This window comes from Apus apus, chromosome 7 (genome assembly GCF_020740795.1).
Source record: "Apus apus isolate bApuApu2 chromosome 7, bApuApu2.pri.cur, whole genome shotgun sequence".
NCBI classification, from domain to species: domain Eukaryota; kingdom Metazoa; phylum Chordata; class Aves; order Apodiformes; family Apodidae; genus Apus; species Apus apus.
The window spans coordinates 23,903,852-23,923,116 of NC_067288.1; the positions used below are offsets into that span (position 1 = coordinate 23,903,852).

Sequence of the window (19,265 nt, forward strand, 5' to 3'; positions counted from 1 at the left end):
AAGCTACTTCTAGAAATGTGCCTTTTACCAGAAAGTCCTTTGCTGCTTTTGGGGTTTTTTTTGTGTGGCTTTTTTTTTTGTTTGGTGTTTTTTTTAAACAAATAGACACAGAAGCTGAGGCTTCCACAGCCTGTTCTTGGGAGTAGTTTAACAGTCAAGAGAAATAAAAGAAGAAGAAGAAAAAAAAAAAAAAAAAAGAGAGGGGGGACAGAGACAGTACAGCAAAGGATAACTGTCCTGCAGCTGTGTGTCCTGAGATGCCTCATCCTGCCCCAAAACAAATTGTTAACTAGCAGGACAGAGGCAGCTGCTCTGGTCCCAACACTGATGCATTTATGTCTGCAGGCAAACCCTCAGGAAACTTTACTTGCAGCTGGTTTAGGCCCACTTGTCCTTTTGGACTCATTCATGCAAAGGAACAAAATCCAGTGGCAGTAGCTGTGTTAGGCAGCCAAGCTGTTATCACCACTTGTGGGTCAGAACTGGATGTCTGGCTTGTGGGAGATGAGAAATGCCAAACAGGTCACCAAGACATGTGGATCTGAATGAAAACAAGCAATGAAACAGGAATCAAAAGAGAAAGCTACATATATCTGAAAATCCACTTCTCTCTCTATTCTATTTGTTGCACAAATAACTGCAGAACCATTTTAGGGGACCATCAGGGACCTACAGTTAAAATTCCCAAGCAAAAAAAAATTCAAAATTTACTGTTTGGGTGTCTGATTTGAAACTAACTACAGCAGGGCCTGCGTCTTTAAAGACTGATCAATGCTCTTCATCTGGACTCCAGAAGCCTTTGACATAGTTCAGTGTCAGCAATTAAAACTTCAGCCCCTGAGAACCACCAGCTGCTTATGAAAACCTGAGTGCAGGCCTCCAAGTCCAGTGCAGACCTCCTCACCAATAAAAGAGGACTTTCCAGCTGAGTACCTGTGTGCCATCCTGCTCCAACTAGATGGAGTGAGAAAGGCACAGGAGCATGTCAAGGGCAGAGAACTGATGTTCAGACTCTATCTCCTTTGTGCTTTTCTTGAAGTACCAATTGAGAAACATGGAACAGTATAAAACAAAGCTTTTGATATCTACCAGTTATATTGAAGTAGTTCCAATCATGCAAACAACCATTTGGTATTTTTACTGTATTTTATCAGTTTATTGTTGGAATCTATTTTAATTTGCAGGATAACTTCTTCAGGTAATTAAATGGTAGTATGAAAACATACAGGAAGAAACTTAGATGATCCCTTTATTTAAGATGACAAAAGACAAAATCTTCTGATCTTGACTGAACTAAAGACCAGCTTTCATCTTCAGCACTGATCAAGACCATTTAACAGCTAAGAGTTCAGTACAATTTATATCCTTAGATCTAGGAAAATAGTTGTTTTCAGGACTTAATAAAACTTATGCAGTCTATGCCAGAAATCCATTTACAAAGAATGTAGCCTGAATATTTTCTTTGCTCATACCAGCAACAAAGTAACAAATTCCAGGTAACAAGTAATAATTTAAGATGGATCCAAGATACAAAGAGCACAACTGCGTGAGGACATGGACTCAAAACCCCAGGGATCTTAAAATCAGAATATTCATCTACACCTTTCCAGACAGCAATCAGAAACAAAAGTCTGAGATAGATTAATTGTTCAAAATATCCTGGTTGGCTGGATCAAGAAACCTGTGGTTTTCTCCTCCCCCAGCTTCAAGATGAAAAAGGACTTGTCTGAGTTCTTCTAAGGTAGTAGTCATTTGACTTCCATGGGAATTTATGAATCCTCGGTTGTGATGTTGGTGTTAACAAGAGCTGACAGTTAAATGCATTTCATTAACAGAAACTAGAATGAGACTGACAAGGCTTTAGCAGATCAGCTCTGTAATTGAAAAGGTGACCAATGTAAGGAGTAAGAAGTCTGCTAGGATTGCACTTGCCTCTCACCCATCTCAGCAACAGCAGATCTCCTGGATGCGACCTGTCTTTCTTTCACACTAGTTAGCAAAGCATCAGCAAGATGGAGATGTCAAGAACAAACCTACACCAGCATCAGTCCCTCCTTGCATGTCAACAGCAGGAGTAAAAGTAAACACTTCTGGAAGAATTAAAAACAAAGAAGATTTTAGCAGCTGAAAAGGTACAGAAGACTAGAAAAGGCATAGTAGGAAGTAAAGGTGATAGACTGGCAGTTTGTCAATTGATTCTTTTCAGTCTTGGAAGAGCAGACAGAAGGTCTATCCAAGGACAACTACTGAGGGACAAAGCTTGCTGAGAGTGGTTGCATCGGATAATCTTACTGTGTAGCTTCCTCAGTACAAAGTATTGCCAATAGATTCACTGGGCCTTGAACATCTGTGGATTTCCAAAACCTACTGAAACCTACCTCCAGATGCACAAAATGTCAATTTAATCCAGATATAAAACAATGTGCAAAACCATAATACTGTTCAGCGGTAACACAATAACAAAAATCTAGTGCTAGAATTTAAATTATACTTAAACTGGGAGCTGGGTATAGCTCTACAGTTTTGCCCAAGGAGTAAAGAACAGGAGAACAGAAAATCATCTCAAAGTAATTCATTCTGAAGAAATACACCATTTGGGTCAACCTTCCTTTGCAAATACATTTTGTCACTTCAAGCTCCTTCCCTGAGTTCACCACATTTAGAGTAGTGCTACTACAGCTAGCTATTGTGTCTCCTGCCACCTCTGAGGGGAGGGGCAGAAGCCATAAAAAAGGGGGAAAAAAAAAAAAATCGGCTTGCTTGATTGCCTTGTCCACCTGCTGTGCCACAGTCTTTTAGCTCTGAAAGTACTTTGGGAAAGTGAAGGTCATTTATGATGTCCCTGCACAGCACCCAGCAGAACAGGATTGTGGCTTCTGATCAACACTGCAAAGTCAATGTACTACCAATCATCTGAACACTCAGGTTCCTTTGCTCATCTCTTTCAATTCAAATGAGTATACAAAATTTATTATTAGTAAAATAAAATGTGACCAGGCAGGGAAGCTTTACACATTTCTGTGACATTCTCCTTTCAGTTCTTGAGATTCCCAAAGATAAAGGCAACCTTACACCACAAGCCCTTTCTCACTCGCTGCTTTGCACAAGATCAGATCACAGCTCAGCCCAAATCTATGAACAGAGATCGGTCTTGTTTACAAGAACAACCCATTCTCTCCCCACAGCTGTTACATGGAAAATCAAATGCAAGGGCCCTGCCTCCTTTTCTACCCCATAAAGGGCTTCAGGCTTTTCTGAGATCCAACAGAGCTGGCAGACTCCCAGGATAACTGCTGCATTAGCCTTAGGGTGTTGGAAAGCTCCAGTCCTTTAGCAAGCATTTGGATGTCTGAATAGCAGTGACGAAAGGGAGGGGGGAAGCTAAAGCCACCCCCCACCGCCACAACAGCATGCCAGTGTTATTAGAACTCCAGCTGTTCTCTGCAAACAGGCAGGATTTACTGTTCATATTTTGGTTAAAGAGACAGATGAAATTCCCCTTCCCCATCCATTATCGGTGTATAATCTATACAATTCATCAGCTCAATGGCCGTGTCAGTGAAGAAAGGAGAAAGGGAGCATTAGTATTCCAGGCACAGGCACCACACAAGGCAGCAGGTTTATGATCTGTGCAACCTGAAATGAGCGCTTCTCTTCCCTGGGGACCTGGGTTAACACTGAGTAGCTGCACGTTAAGTCGCACGTACTTCTATTAATATACATCCTTTCCAGGCTAGGAGGTGAAGAAGAGGCACAATACCTGTCCCACTCACTGCCAAAGACAGCTAATATTTTGGTGGCTCAGCAAATGTTGTTGTGGCTCAACACTGTGTGTCCAGAAATGTCACAACTCTCTTCTGATCCCAACTCCTCCATGTTGGCAGAGAGCTCTTCCTCCAGCTCTTGGGCACTAACCAGGTAAAGTCATCAGCTGCCAGTCAGCTGTCACATCTACCTCTTCCCAAACTACCCTGACATCTCCCCTCTGCCTAGTGCCAGGGGCAGCAGAGAAGTCCTCTGCTATGAGATTAATTGCTCCCTCTGCTGCATCAGCACAGCTCTGATGGTTTCTGTATTTATAGGGAGTGGAGACAGAAAAGATTTTGTGGACAGTTTTTCACCACGTGTGCATAATGGGGTGTAGCAGTCTCATGGAAATAGCTATGTCCAGGCTCTGACACCAGATGACATGCCAAGTCACCCAACTTGTTACCAAGTAGTATCAATCATGATTTGCTGCTCTTAATAATCCTAAGAAATAGGTCATATAGGCATGGTTATATTTGAATGCACCAACAATCACCCAGGAAATCACTGGTTACCTCTGCATTGCTTTTCCAAGATCCCTGAAATAACTGCACAACAGCCACCTGGATCTTGAGCTCTGCCTTCAAAATTGCTTTAAGCCCATCTACACCCAAGCTGCCACCAAAAAGGGATCCCTCTGCTCACTCTTTCCTCCTGCGTTGGTCCCCATTTTTCTGTCTGCACAGGGAACCATGCGAGAACTGTTTTGTCAGGCTGGTTTTCTGCAGGATCGGTTCTTTTCTGGCTCACAGCACTGTCACACAAGTACCCGTCCTGGCAAAAAGGGATTCACAACCAGAAGGGAAAACACAACTGAACTGCCCCTTTGGGTGCCAGCACACACTTTGCTTAGCTGAAAGTAGCTGTGAAACAGCAGTCTCCAGTCTCTCTCTGCTTCAGCAGAAAAGGCTTGTGTACTAGTAGCTAAATAAAAAGTTTCATGTATAGCCACAACCTAAATTTTCAAATGAGTACCAGGACTATTTTTCAGGAGCTCAACACCTTGCAACCTCCTTAAACTCAAACTTAGACATGTTTCTTCTGGGACACTTCACCTACAAGAATCAATCCAAGAAAACAGGTATCTTCTCCAAAGAGAGAAGAGGAAACATCACAGCTCTGAACCACTTAGAGACACTTTACATCAAAGTGTGAAAACAAGGCTCTTCTAAGTCACAAAGAGATTACAGTGTCTGGGAGCCAACATGTGACCAAGACATGTGAGGGAGAACTTTGGGCAGGTGTCTCCCTTTACACTCCCCTTTACACTCCCCAGAAGTGATGTACATTCTTAGACTATTTAATGTTGGTTTATTAATACAATATTGGTTTAGATAATGGATGTTTATTATTTAGATTTGTCTCAGGATTGTTTTCATGTTACATGACACTGCCCCTAGGACTAATATAATAAATAATACAGCAAGCTGCCATCATTCTAAGTGCTGCAATTAAAAAATCAAAACCAAAAAACAGAACAACAGCTGTCACACAGGAAAAGAAAACAACAAAAAAAGCAACCTAAACAAACATTTCCTTAGGCTGCTATTGTTTTCCTAATAACTCGGATGGGATTTTCCCCTCCCTACCCACATTGTGACAGTTGGAGCAGCAAGGCAAGATTTTTCTATTGTTAGGTGACATCCTCCCCCTTACCCTCTGAACTAAAGGCAAGAACTGAACCCTTCACTTGAATAACATTATAAAACTTGAGTACAAGGAAAAGAACTCTTGCAGAGACCACAGAAGTGATCACTAGTTCCTGGTGATCATGTGTAAATGGGTGCAACCTCAGCAAGTCCCAGGATCTCTGTCCAGATAACTCTTCAAAAAGAATTAATCCCTCAACTGCTCTGTCTGACAGCTGGTGAATCTGTAGGTTTAGGTGAGTAGATGTTGCTGAAATGGGGGGGGGGAGAGGGGAGGGAGGGGTGAGAGTGGGGAAAGAGAAGTTAGTCACATTGGAAAAGATTCTGAGATGCTGCTTGGGGTGGAACGTTCCAAAACTGGGATAAACACCATACGCTGAGCATTTCTGTGCTCACCAATAGCAGACAAAACCCTTTCCTCACTGCCATTAAGCCGAATTTGCCCTCTAATTGGTCATTTCTACACTTAAGGACAATATTTCTCTTCTTGACTTCCAGTTTTCATTTTTCACTTGATTGTTGCAAAGACAAATGCTGCTGGCACAAACCAGCTCTGAAGTGTAACCTATAAAACTAAAATACAGAAGTACCCTTGGACCTGCCCTCTGGACCATCAGACAGAAGATTTTAGGTTCTTCTCAAGAGTTATAGAAGAGTTTGAATTAGAAGGGACCTTTAAAGTTCACCTAGTCCAACTACTCTACAATGGGCAGGAACATCTGCCACTAGATCAGGTTGCTCAGAGTTCTGACTAATCTCACCTTGAATGTTTCTAAGCATGTGGCTTCTACAACTTCTGGGCAACCTGTTTCAGTGTTTCACCAGCTTCGTTTAAACAAATAATAATAATAATAATAAACAACAAACAAACAAAAAACACAACACCACAAAAAAAAACAACAAAATTACCCAAACAAAACCCCCCACTTCCTTATGTCTACTCTAAATGTATATTCTTTTAGTTTTAAACCATTATTTCTTGTCCTATAGCTACAGGCCCCATTAAACAGTCTGTCTCCACCTTTCTTGTAAGGTCTTTTTAAGTACTGAATAGCCACAACAAGGTCTCCTTGGAGCCTCCTCTTCTTCAGAAGGTCAGGAAAGTATTGCCAAGTAGTACAGCAACTCCATGTCAGGACAGAAAAGTCTCATCCAAAGCAACTCCTGAAGATGGGGAAGACCAGAGGAGCCTAGTTAGAGAACAGCCCCATTCAATAACTGATAGCACAAGGACAGATTGAATCCCCATTTATAGCCTCAATTGCATGGGTGCCTGCAGGGCTGGGTGCAGCTCTTGCCTCCCAGGACAGGAAAGTAGGGCAGAGTAGGAGCTGAACTCCACACCTGGTCAACACTTCAGTTTCTGGGCTTTGCTCCCAATGAAAAGCTGAAAAGGCAAATACAATGCAGACAAAGGCAGCACAGTTCCTGCTAAGCTTTGGCTTCTCTTGACTTCTGCAAGGAACCACACCTTTCATTTGAGCCAATAATTGTGTTGGGAAGGAGGGAAAACTAGACAAAGGACAAGGACAGGAGGGGAAGAAACCCAGTGAGAATATACACACATGCCTGAGTCACAGCCCTTATTTCAAGACACATCCAAGCACTTCCCTGAACTAGACCTTCCACAAAGCAACAGTATCACTAAATTCATTTGGGGCAAGGGAGGACACAAAGCCTCAGGAACTGGAATCTGGATTGTTCCTATTGTTGATGGCCACACAAGCACTTTGCATACCACAGATCATCTCCTCTCAGGATAAGTGCCCCACAGACACCTCTCTTGCCCATTGATACTGTGCTGACACCTCCCATTGTTCAAGGCACTTTGGCACAGCATCCTGATGGCAACTGGTGGGTGGGAGGATGGTTTTGGTGTGGCTGCAGCTAAGTGCAATGCATGTTAGAAGCTAACAATATGTGCTGTGTAAGTAGGCAGCTGCCTGAAGACCACCAACAAAAAAAGCCCGTTATGGTGACAATCTTGCACCTGTCCCTGGAAAAAAGCTCAATAAACTGTACCAGCAGATGGCACTTGTGAATGCACAGCATATTTCTTGGGTTGTGTCATAGCCATAACTTCCTGTGTGTGGCAAATAGCTTTTTCAGAGCAACCCTCTGGTCTTTTGTATCAGCTCTTAAACACCATGGATTGGGGCCTAGCAACTGCTGTTTGGGAAGTAGAGCTCAGCTCCTTACAACATTAAACAGAGACCAACTCAGCATGTTTCTCCCTTCTCTTACTTGCAAAAGTAACAATAAAGCACAGTTTTGGTCGCATGGTTATATTCAAAGATACCATTTTTCTAAAGAATACAGCTTGGTCCTACCATAGTGCAGCAAAGCCAAGGAATGCAACCTTTGTTTGTTTTACGCACACTAACAAACGTAGCTCCACAGCTAATTTTAGATATATGAGAACTAATTATTCCTAAAGTGCAGATGGGTAAACCAAAACAAAGATCTATAGCAATTTGGCTGAAGTTTACTAAATCATTTGAAGAAGTAAAAAACCAAAAAAACCCCAAACAAACAAAACACACCACAACAAAAAAAACAAAACACAAAAAAACACAAAACCAAACAAATAAAACAGACACTGGAGACTTTGGTCCTTTGTCTGCTCCTATGAACAAGAACTCAATTCACCAGAGATACATGCCAGACTTAAAAAAGAGGAAAGAAAAAAAGAGAAGAAAGCCCAATATGTTTAGTTACTTAACTGAAAGTAAAGCTAAGAAATCCAGATGGGATTATTCAGACCTAAAATCAGCTATACAGGAGGGGAGAAAAGGAAACAAACATTTCAACCAAACTGACATTAAGACCTCTGTTCATTACAAGTACATTCTAGAAGACAAAAACATGCAAAAACTAAAGTTGGTGAAAGTCAATAATAGGCTTCTACAGCAACTCACAGACGTTAATGGCTCTGAAGTACAAAACTTTGATTCACTTGGATGGGATTTGGGAGTTGGGTGCTTATTCTCTTCATAGCAGCTCAAAGGTAATAATCACAAATGGTGCTATTTAAATGGAAAATAAATAGTCCTGTCTCTTTAAAGACATCATGTCACATTCTCAGTGGAATAATGGCAGATATAAAAAAGCTATGATTTCAGTATTTCTCATTATGACTTCTCTCCCCGCTCTTCTAAAAATAAAAGGCTACTCAGTAGTTCCAGATCAATCTAACTAAAAGAGAAGGGTTCACTTACAACAACAAAATAGCAGTTCTGACACAAGTTACATATTCATCACATGTGAAAATGGTCCCATAATGCTGCCTTCAAACCCTACCAATAGGTTATATTGAATTAAGTTCGGTTTGGATTATTTTTTTTTTCTTGCACCAAAAGCAAAATAAATATAGCTTTATTTAATGCTACTAAAAGGTTCAGCTTCAACTGGAACCCCAAGGCATGTGGCTTTGTTGTTAAAGTACATATACTGACTCTATTGATTGGTGCAGTCCTCTGTGCAAGAGAATTTGTCACATCAATAGCAACTGAAAAATACTCAGGAGCTGTAATGTGGTTTAAATGAGCAGTTACCACATCAATATAAAGAGCATTTTCAATAGCAGCAGATAGGAACCATTTTGCAAACCTAGTATTTGTTTTAAGATAAAGGATGACAACTTTTTTACACAGAAGATTATTTTTTTTTTAAGTAATGGTGAGCGAAATAACGACCACTGTAACTGCCTTACTATCACAACACTCTCTGGGAAATAAAAGCCACAACAGAAAGAAAACCTCCCCACAGAAAAGGAACAGCAATGCTACAAGCCAGACGGATGTAAGGACCAGAGAAAACCTCTGCTGCTCAGGGTCCCCCATGACAGCACAGAAAAATTCCTGGCCTACCTTCAATGCCAGCAAGAGCTGGGGGAGGAGAAAGCTTCTGCCATGCCTCACCCTCAACCCCAGCCACATGGGAGAAGGCAAAACACAGAAATGAACATTCCCTCACTGTGGCAGGTCTCTGTTTTTTCCCCAGTTCTCAGTGTGATTGGTCCTGGCTGCAGCTATGTTTTCAATCCAAAAGGCTTTCAAAAGACACTGAAGCATTAGAAATCCCCCTTGGATTTCCAATTCTGAAAGTGGAAAAGCAAAGAGAGGAGCTGAGTCGGCACTACGCTACCAGGGGTCAGTAACACACGTGGCAGCTACAGCCTGCATCTCCTGTAGTCCAGCTATGATGAAGATCATTATGTGCCTCCCTAAGAGTCACCAGCTCCCAGCTGATATTAAATGTGATCTAGGTTGATGCAGAGACTCGCTTCAATCCAAATCACAAGCAGTCTAACTTAAGACAACAAACAAGGTGCAAGAAGGGCCACTGAGATGATGTCCATGAAGGTCAAAGCAGGCTGAAGTGGGTGGTGCTGTCTGTACTGGGGCAAGAGCTGAACAGCCTCAAGCTGAACTAGTGCTTACTAAGGGTAAAGTGGACAAGAACTGGGAAGACAAATCCACTGCACATCACTGAGAAGACAAAAATCCCATGAGTGCATGAAACATCTGGAAAAAAAAAATCATTGGAAGCTGAGAAAGTATCTGGGGGGAAAGCATGTTAGGAGCATCTCCTGCTCCTATGAGGAGAGTGGCAGTGTCCACTGCTGCATTAGTGGTTACTGTGCTGGGGAGGTCTGACACAGCACAGCTGTTCTCACGAGCCCCTTAGGGTGTATGGCCTCTGCTTTGGTCACAAATGAATTGGAAAACAAATAAATAGAAAACTCGCAACAAGTAACAAACCTCCATTTTTGTGGGATTGAAAAATCCCTGTTTTTCAATAATAAGAAATTGTTCTATATTTTCAGGGGATGGAACATACTTTTCCTGACTTGGTGTATTTTTAGAGTACAATCTTCTCTCAATCACATCTCTTATTCCCTTGGGTTGATGTACAATGGACATTCTTGTCATTCAGGCAAAAATCCCACTAAAGGAAGATGAGAAGCGGCATGTGCTGCAAGTTTTGAAGGAGATGAGAAATTTCACACTATCCTGATATCTTCTGGGTAACTGCTTATTTTATGATGACTAATAGGCAATTACTATGGTAATACTGCAATACAACATGTGTGAGGTTTGGGAATGAGAAATTATAGGTAACTACTTTGGACTCATTTCTATGGTAACAAAAAGTAATTGTCATTAAATACCAGTTATATTGTGGCTGTACCTGGTAATTATAGATTTTTTATGCCCAGTAACATAAATAAAACCAATAAATTTATTCAAAAGGTCCATGATTGTTTACTTATACGTTGTTATATAGAATACACAATGACAAACGTTTAATTAGGAAAAACAAACTCCATCGAGAGGTTTGTCTTGTCATATGAGATGGGTACTCTGTTTTCCAATTCAAGGCAATGCATGAATTTCACATGCATGACATGAAACTAAGAAAAACCCTCCCCTAGCAGAAAAACAGGTGAGAAATAATCGAGATAATATGCAAATAACAGCATGCATGCAAGTAGCCATGTCTCAAAACTGTACCAGCATATCCAGTCACTGTGAACACATATACAAACGTATGTAGACAGGTACAGATATATCTCCCAAAGTGATTTTATCAAAGAACAAACTCAGCACTCCTCAGTCTTGCCACATATAGCTCTGATTTAGAGATAACATAATTTGGATAAAGTCCACATATGCTTTTACTGTCAAAAGGCCCCTGATAAATTACATTTGAACATGAATGTTGAACATTTACCTATTTCTAGAGTCACAGAAATGAAGTCCACAAAAACCTGAAATGTTTAATCTGATCCAAAGTCTAGTTTTCTGTTTGTATTTCAGGCTCTTCAAAAGGGATCTTAAAAAAGGGCCGGGTTTTAAACAAATAACGCCATTACCAAAGAAAAAAACAAGATTAGCCTTTATAAAATGATGGTATACATATTTCTAAATGTTTCTCAAGCCTTCCCAGTGCCCTTTTTTTCACTTTAAACAGTTTGTCAAATTCCAGTCACTTCCACAAAGCATTTCAGTCCTTAATAAACTATACTTCTGGGGTAAAAATATATCATTTGTCCAAAACATATAATCCCAAAAAGCTTTCATAGAATTATGCACTCCAAAACTGTTTATGGTGAAGTTAGCTTTCTGCTGTGGGTAGGACTGGCCTCCATTCCTGTTAAATTATTCTGTTAAGCCCAAACACAAGCAAGCATTAAAGATGGTGTTGACTTCAAAAATACTGTACCTGACAGCAAAACAAGAAGGCATTACAATCTGTGTGCCCAGTTCTCCCCATTCACACAAATTCTTGCAGTCCCTACAATCAAGCTAGAAGGCTATTGTAGTGATGACAGTTCAGAACACTTCAGCTAATTCATGGCTTTAATTTACTGAAGGTTTATACTCTCACAGATAACCAACTGAAGCAACACAGAAACGGCAAGGAACAGGAAGCCTTACTGGGTCATGCAACCGAGCCTTCAGAGAACAGTCAGGATATTTTAACTGCCTTGTCATGGCATTTCTGGGATACCTCAGTGAAGAGCAGACCAGACTAAGAAACACATCCCTTTTGGTGCCAGTATAGGGTTTCATCTCCGGAAGTGAGGCTGACAAATTGGAACTAATCTGAGACGGTGTGGTACAGTCATCTTGCCTGCAGGGACACATTTCAGCATTCAGCTGCAGAATGCCAGCTGAAGAACGAGTTCTTGATAAAGGAAAGTTCAGGCCAAGCCTGGGGGTGCACAACTTTTAAATCACAAACACCTTTTTTTTTTTTTTTAGTCTAACCCCACCATCCCTGGGGATGGTAACAGGTTCAGAGGGTGATAATGTTATACAGCAAACAGAGAGAGAAAAGTCAAGGAATCTCTCTTCCCAGCACTAATTTATTTTCCTAAAACTGTTTCACAGTTTAATCCATCAGAGAGGGTGACATTAATGTTACAGAGAAGCCTACCAATATTTTTATTTTTTCCCCATGTTTCAAGAAGCTAAAGATCAAGTCACACACCATTCCAAGCAAAAGGGGTCTTTCAATTCAGGTGACAGCTGAGGACAAGTTACCAGTGAGAACCAGAGGGCAAATAATGCTGAAGACTCATGATTTTAGCTAGGACAACCAATGGTATCTTTCTGGGCAATTTAACAAGCAAGCCCATGTGGCATAACATTTTCTACACACTGTAATTGCAAACCCAGTTACATTTAGAAATACAGTAATATCAGGCTTTAAAGACCTCAAGAAAGGGATGAAGCCTGTCTCCCTGTTTTGGGAGAGACCCCACATCCCTGACCACAGTAAACAGCAGGTACTTAACATCATCCTGTATGTTATAAAGAGGTGGGTGTACCCATGGAGCAAGAAAAGGCCTGTGGAGGTTTTTTTCAATGAAGAAAGGGTGCAGTGTAACAGCCATCTTTACAGAAGGGTATGATGCCAGCAAATAGCTAGTGCTGCAATCCCAATTAGCCATGCAGTACTTTGGTTTGCAGGTGAATTTCCACTCCCCAGTCTCCACTTCTCAGCACCTAATCCCTCCAACACCTGCACCCAGCCAACTCGGATCTATGGCAGTTTGGGTTGCCCAGGATTTTTCATTTTCCAGCTCTTTTCAGAAAGAAACAGGTGGAAAAAAAAAAAAATATTCTGATTTCTAACCAGTCAGAAATTTCACTGGAAATAAAGTATAAGAGGCAATTTCACCAGCTCTCTTGCTTTATGTAACTAATAGCTATTAAGAAATAGAACTGTACTAGTTCGCTTTGTATTAAAAAATGTATGTTCCAAGTTTACAATTAAGTTACTATTTTGTCTATTTATATTTTTAGTACTTTTTAAAATTGTGCAGAGACTTTTCAAAAATTCTAAATTAGAGGGGATGCTTAACCACCCCTTAAAATTACAGAAGGCAACTTCTCTTTTCAACTGTGTGGGTCCACCAACAAGTTTCTTAAACTTCTGAATATACTTGAATAAACCAGTAAAGTCTAGCACCCTATTTCCATGAAGCCTGGTACACTGGGCATTGATGTTCATTTCCATGACCATTTCTTTTCGAGCTGCCTAAATGTACATGCAACATATAAATAACCTTCCTCACAGATGTGTCTGTGCCATGAGCACTTGTGTTTTATAGCTGTGATATTAAACTCACTTGTTGCTGGTTATGAACATTTTTACCACAAGAAAATCCCTTTAGAGTCACAACCCGTTTGGTCTGCTCTCTAGAGGCTTAGCAGCAGTTTATAGATAATAGACAATTCTTGGCATTATTGGTCAAGTTTTGCCTTAAACTCCTAAACCTCAGTTCACAGGCACTCAGAAAAAAAAGAAAAAAAAAAAAAAAGAACAAGGATTTTCAGAGAAGAGCTCAGGTCCCACACCTTCCATGAATGTCCTGCATCCCCACAAATGGCAATGAGGAAAACCCCATCAGCCATGTTAACATAAACTTGAGCAAAAGGAGTGGTTAGTTTGGTTTTGCTCACAGAAGAACTAGTATATTCCATCTCTTCTATGACAACTCAGGCTTTTAATAGTGCCCCCTGTGCCTGGGATTCCAGAAGACAGTGAAGTGCATCCAACAGGATACTTTGCCAGTTGTTCAAAGCTGTGTACTGGTGGGGTAAAAGAAAAAAAATCTCTCACGCTGGCAGGAGATCAATTTACAAACTCCAGCATGAGGTTTAATTACCCGTTTCATTATCTTAGCTTGCATAGCTCTGAATGTGAACCTTCAATGAACCAAAGCTGTTGCTTTGAGAAAGAGGGAGATAACACAAAATAGAAGTTCAAATGCCTAAAAGTGCTCTTGCTGCATATGGCACCACAGACCTTGTTTGCAAAAGCAAAGCAGTAGTCCCCAGCCAATAGATCTGTGTTACATCACACTACATGGAAGACTTCTGAAAGTCCAATTTATGTGCTAATCTCAACAAAGACCAAAGGAGATGAAACAGACTTATCTAGCCAATCACAGAGAAGCCTCAGAGTTAAATTTTCAACTACTAGTAAATGATCCTTTGAGATTTTTTTAAAATTCATCCAGTAAATTCAAATAAATTTGTCATGTGCTTGTGGATTTTGTATGAGCAGGAAATAAAGTGTGTGCTGTAAATTATTCACTCAGCACTAGTTAACTACAATGCTGGCACATTACTAGGCTTTTCAATTTTCTTCTCAAGATAATAGGTAACGTTTTGCTTATTACTCTCATTTTTAAGTTATTAGTTACATTAGGCCTTTTGTAAATAAAGCGAAGAATTGCAAGAAAATCAAATGCTGTTCCAAATACACCATTAAAAGCCTCTCTAGTTCAGGAGGCTTGAAAATTCAGGATATCACTAAAGGGTAAAACAATAGCATGTCATTAGGTTCAACAATTCCAAATGAATTCACATGCCCTTTCATAATGCCTGAGGTCCCAAAGGCTTTTCAAGTTATGAGCCATATGCATGTCTGCAAAGCTCCACATCTCTCGAAAGTATAAATCATAGTGCAGGAGAAAAACCTACAGGGCAAGTGAATTTATGAGGGAAAGGGAAAGGTATTTAATTGCTACTGGAGTTGCTTGTGTGTAGGACACCTGGAACAGAGTAAAGCAACATAGTATCAGATTCTAGAGTCAGTTTAGGGCTTTATTCCTGTAAGGTGACAACCATTCTGATAAATTCCTAGAGCTGTCAGGTGCCACTACTGCAGTATTGGTCTCTGGTTTTGGATTTGCCAAGAGTTTAAGGAGTATCAGTGTAGCTGGAGGGAAATAATGTGTCCTTGGAAGTTCCTCTTATAAAACTTGTATATAAGTACATGAAATCACCCATGCAATTGCCTGCTATTTCAGTTTACTAAGTAGGAAAGCACAGGAGGACTAAGAAGCACAAATCAAAACAAAGAACAGAGTCAGCAGCACCATTTTCTGCAACTTCTAGCTTCTTCCTCAGTGGTCTCCTCATCCACACAGTAACCCAGTCTTACTCTGATTAGCAATGCAAAACCTAACTAGATCAAAGCTCAGGGCAGCCTGGCTATAGAGTGTACTGTGTTATTTAGCCTTGCACTGTAAGCAAAACCGGGTACAGTATATTACATTTCTCAGGGGCTTCTCCAGAGAAATATGTGGTAGATGTAATTGCCCCCACAAACAAATCATCAGCTAATGAACTGCTTTTCATTATCATTTATGTTGTAAATAAATGCATTAAGAGCAAACAATTTTAAGGAAAACAAAAGATTATCTGAATATGTTCTCAATAGAGGAAGTGGTAAAGCAGTAATTCAAACAGGAAAATGAAGCAAAATTAGCACAGAGTGGAATGATTACTCCATTCCATGAATCCCTACCTATTACAGTACAATAATGGGCTGAAATCTGTGACTTTAATGGATGATCTGGGTAGTTGAAATGAACTGTGATTGACTGACATTTACATAGAGGCTGACGAACAGCATAATGAATGCATTTTTAAAACCCAGCTAAGGTCTAACTCTAAGCTGACTTCAACTCCCATACCTAGGAGAAGGTTCCCAGATCAGATGCTCTGTTCTCTTGGAGAGTTGCTCTCTACCTCCTGAAGCAAACAAATTTGCCATTGAGCCCCCTGCTTCTATAGGAACTTCAGAAGGCATACAGCCACATGAGAACCTCCAGTTTCAGAGGAATTAAGTGAAACAAGCCGCGTTAAGATTCAATGACAAAACAGTGAAGGGTGTAAAAGGTAAATGTAACAATACACAGATTCATGCTCCACACTGTACCTGTAGTTTCCTAGGTACACTCCATCAGGATTGAGCATGGGTGCAATCTTGAAGACCAGGTGGTCTCTCAGTACTTTTGCAATTGGATGCTGGCTCACAAGGAAATCAATTATACCTGAGAAAGATTAAAGAAGAGTTTGAAGAGAGAGTTTTATGACAACAAAGAGTTCCACATACCTATCTGAAATCTTCTATATAAAATACTAGAATTATGATTCCTCTTGATTCTTGGCACTGTTTTTGCTGCCAACAAACAACTTGCAATCACATAGCACCTGTCACCTTTTAAAAAACCCAGAAATAGGAATGTTAAGGATAAATATCTTAGTCCATCTTCACCATGCAAGTACAATATGGCTACATTATCAAACACAGTCATGTTCCCACAGAGAGAAAAAATACTGCTCATGAGCTGAGCCCTAACAACAAAACATTTCTCCTCCCCAGTGGTGAAGTAAAAACTACCACTTAAACCTAGTATCTTACATATGCAGCACAAACACAAGAACAATTTGGAGAGCTGAGGCACCTCAAATTTGTTTGAGCATATGCCCAGAACTACCCTTGACATATGAACATGGAGTTCAGATGTATACCGAGGTATACATACATGTATACAGAGGTATAAAATGCCTTGCTAAAATGGTGAGAGTTACATAAGATCTCTACCAGGCATGGGGAAAATGTGGAATAGATAAGGTCAGATTCTTCACTTCCTTTACACCCATGAAAATGAAGAGTATCTCCACCTCATCACTGAAGCTCCTTTAATGTGGAACAAAGACAACTGACAGGGCAACCAGGTCCTAAATGCCCTTCCTTCGGGCACAGTCACAGCACCAGACCCCACAGGGGCTCCAGCCTCTGGGCCTTATGCTCAGGGAGTAACTAAACATCTCCTTGCTCCAGGGCTGATGCTGGGACAGGAGGTAGGCAGTCTGGAGTTGAATTCATTCCTTATTCCTCCACTGAGTTGGTACTGACAGAAATAGCTTCCAGGGAATGAATGTTGAGATAAATTGAGTTCCTGTGTAATCTCAGGACACCCACAGATAGGTCATGACAATTTGCTATTTATTTTAAGGTCCATCCTGTGAAGCAGGAACCATTTACTGAATTTCCCCAGAATAAATCAATCACTACTCTCCAGTAACAGGATAAAATTAAGCAAAGAAAAATTAAGGCTGATCATCAGTAAAATTTCACTAATGGTGAGCTCTATTAGAGTGTGGAATTGTCTCTCCAGGGGAAGAGTGGAATCCCGTCATCAGAAATATTTAAAGCTGGACAGAGTAAAGCCCTAGGGAATAGTTATAACAAGCAACCATTCAGCATAGAAGAGATGGCATGGGCTAACTAGCTGACTTCAAAAAAGCTGACTTTAGCCCTGATCATTTGTGATCCAATAAAAATCTTTAAAAACAAACTGAAACCCAGGCACATGCCAGATTAAACACACTTATTTATAGCTTGGTTGAAATGGGCATTAAATGGGACCAAAATCTCACATTCTGTGCATCTCCTTCATTTAGCTTATTTCCTAGGGCCCATTTTGTATTTCAAATACTAACAAATTTGAACCTGTGCTGCTGTTGGAATGAATTCTAATTTGCTGAGGCACATGGGGAAAAATGAGGCTTCTGAAACATCTGAGATGATCAAGGTATAATTGGCTCTAAACATCAGCAATATTTTTCATCTATTAGTGAAGAAGAGAAAGTCCCTTTCTGTAACCAGGTCTTCCACTTGAAAAGAGACTAAAGCTGAATTTCTGAGGCAAATTAGCATATACATAATTATATTGCTCAGGAAATGTTTCTGCAATTACCTCCTCCCAATGAAGGAAACTGAACATCGATCTGCTTTTTGGCTGGTGTTGTGTCTTCTGTTCATTATACAACAGCAAGAACATGAAGAAACGGCAGGGACACAGTTGGATCCTGAATAACCAGGTTCCTTAACTGTATGCAAACATGAAAGGCTTAGCTACATTAAACTGCTGCTCTGACTGTTTTCTGGCAGTGTCTAAAACATATTCCACAGTATGCACACCTGGAGGGCTCTAAACTACTTAAAGGGATACAAACCCACACTTACTCCATGTCTTCTCAAGACACCATGCTTGCTTTAGTTTTAAAGAGCTTGCAGCTAGACTCAAAACAGCACATCAGTTGGTGTTTTCTAATACCCTTGGAAGAGTTAATTATTTAGAGATCAGTATGTCCAGAACATGCTTTATTCTAGGTCAACTACGATCTTTCAAAATAGCCACAATAAAAGCAGCATAAATATAGCATTGTGTACATGATCATCATTGCATCAAAGAACTTGGTGGAACAGTTTTGCCATGAGATCTGGTAGTGCACCACATGTGTGCTTCTGACAGCTCCTCATGGAGCAGGGATGATCACAAATACTTTGGGGATAATGTGACTCCTTTTCATTCAGAAAGTAACACAAAAGCCCAGACTCTCAGAGCTTTGCTTTGGCTGTAGCTGTGCCAGGGAAGAGACTTGTCCAGGTTCTGCTCATTTTACTCCTGTTATTGATGCAGCTTTACGCACAGAGCTTGGCAAAGGCATCTTGGCAACTAGAAGCTACAGTTTTTCAGCTTCATGCAGGGAATTATTATTCCCTAACCGAGAATGTGCCATGAAGTGGAAGGCTGTGTTTAAACACCAAGTGGGTGAGTCTCTGCTCTACAAAATCCCCTCTTGTACCAGGCATACCAGACTAAAGGGAAGAGACTGACCTTGGGCACCCAGCAGCTTGGCGGCAAATAAGACCCAGTATCTCTCAATGCACCACAATCCATTAGAGGGTACTGCAGCCAACTTTACCCAATCCAAACAGAATTACTGGATTTTCTTATGTAAAAGACAGTCAATTAAATCTGAAGAAGTCTTAAACTATGACAAAAATACAAAGCAAGAGTTACAAATAACTGATTCACAGAAGTGGAACCTGGAAGTAAAGGCAGATCTAAGAAACATAAGAGAAGCATCAGATGTAAGCATACATATACATATATAAACCTCACCATAAAATTATTGTAAGCATCCA

General features: G+C 40.5%; 1 protein-coding gene across 2 annotated transcripts in view; it reads right to left on the bottom strand.

Moving 5' to 3' along the window:
- LOC127386921 (BEN domain-containing protein 5) overlaps positions 1-19,265 on the bottom strand; it is a 911,971-nt gene that overhangs the window by 176,188 nt on the left and 716,518 nt on the right. For both annotated transcript variants that reach the window (XM_051624630.1, XM_051624629.1), the window contains exon 8: positions 16,203-16,317. In XM_051624630.1, coding sequence (XP_051480590.1) covers positions 16,203-16,317 — 115 coding nt within the window. The remainder of the gene's footprint in view (positions 1-16,202; positions 16,318-19,265) is intronic.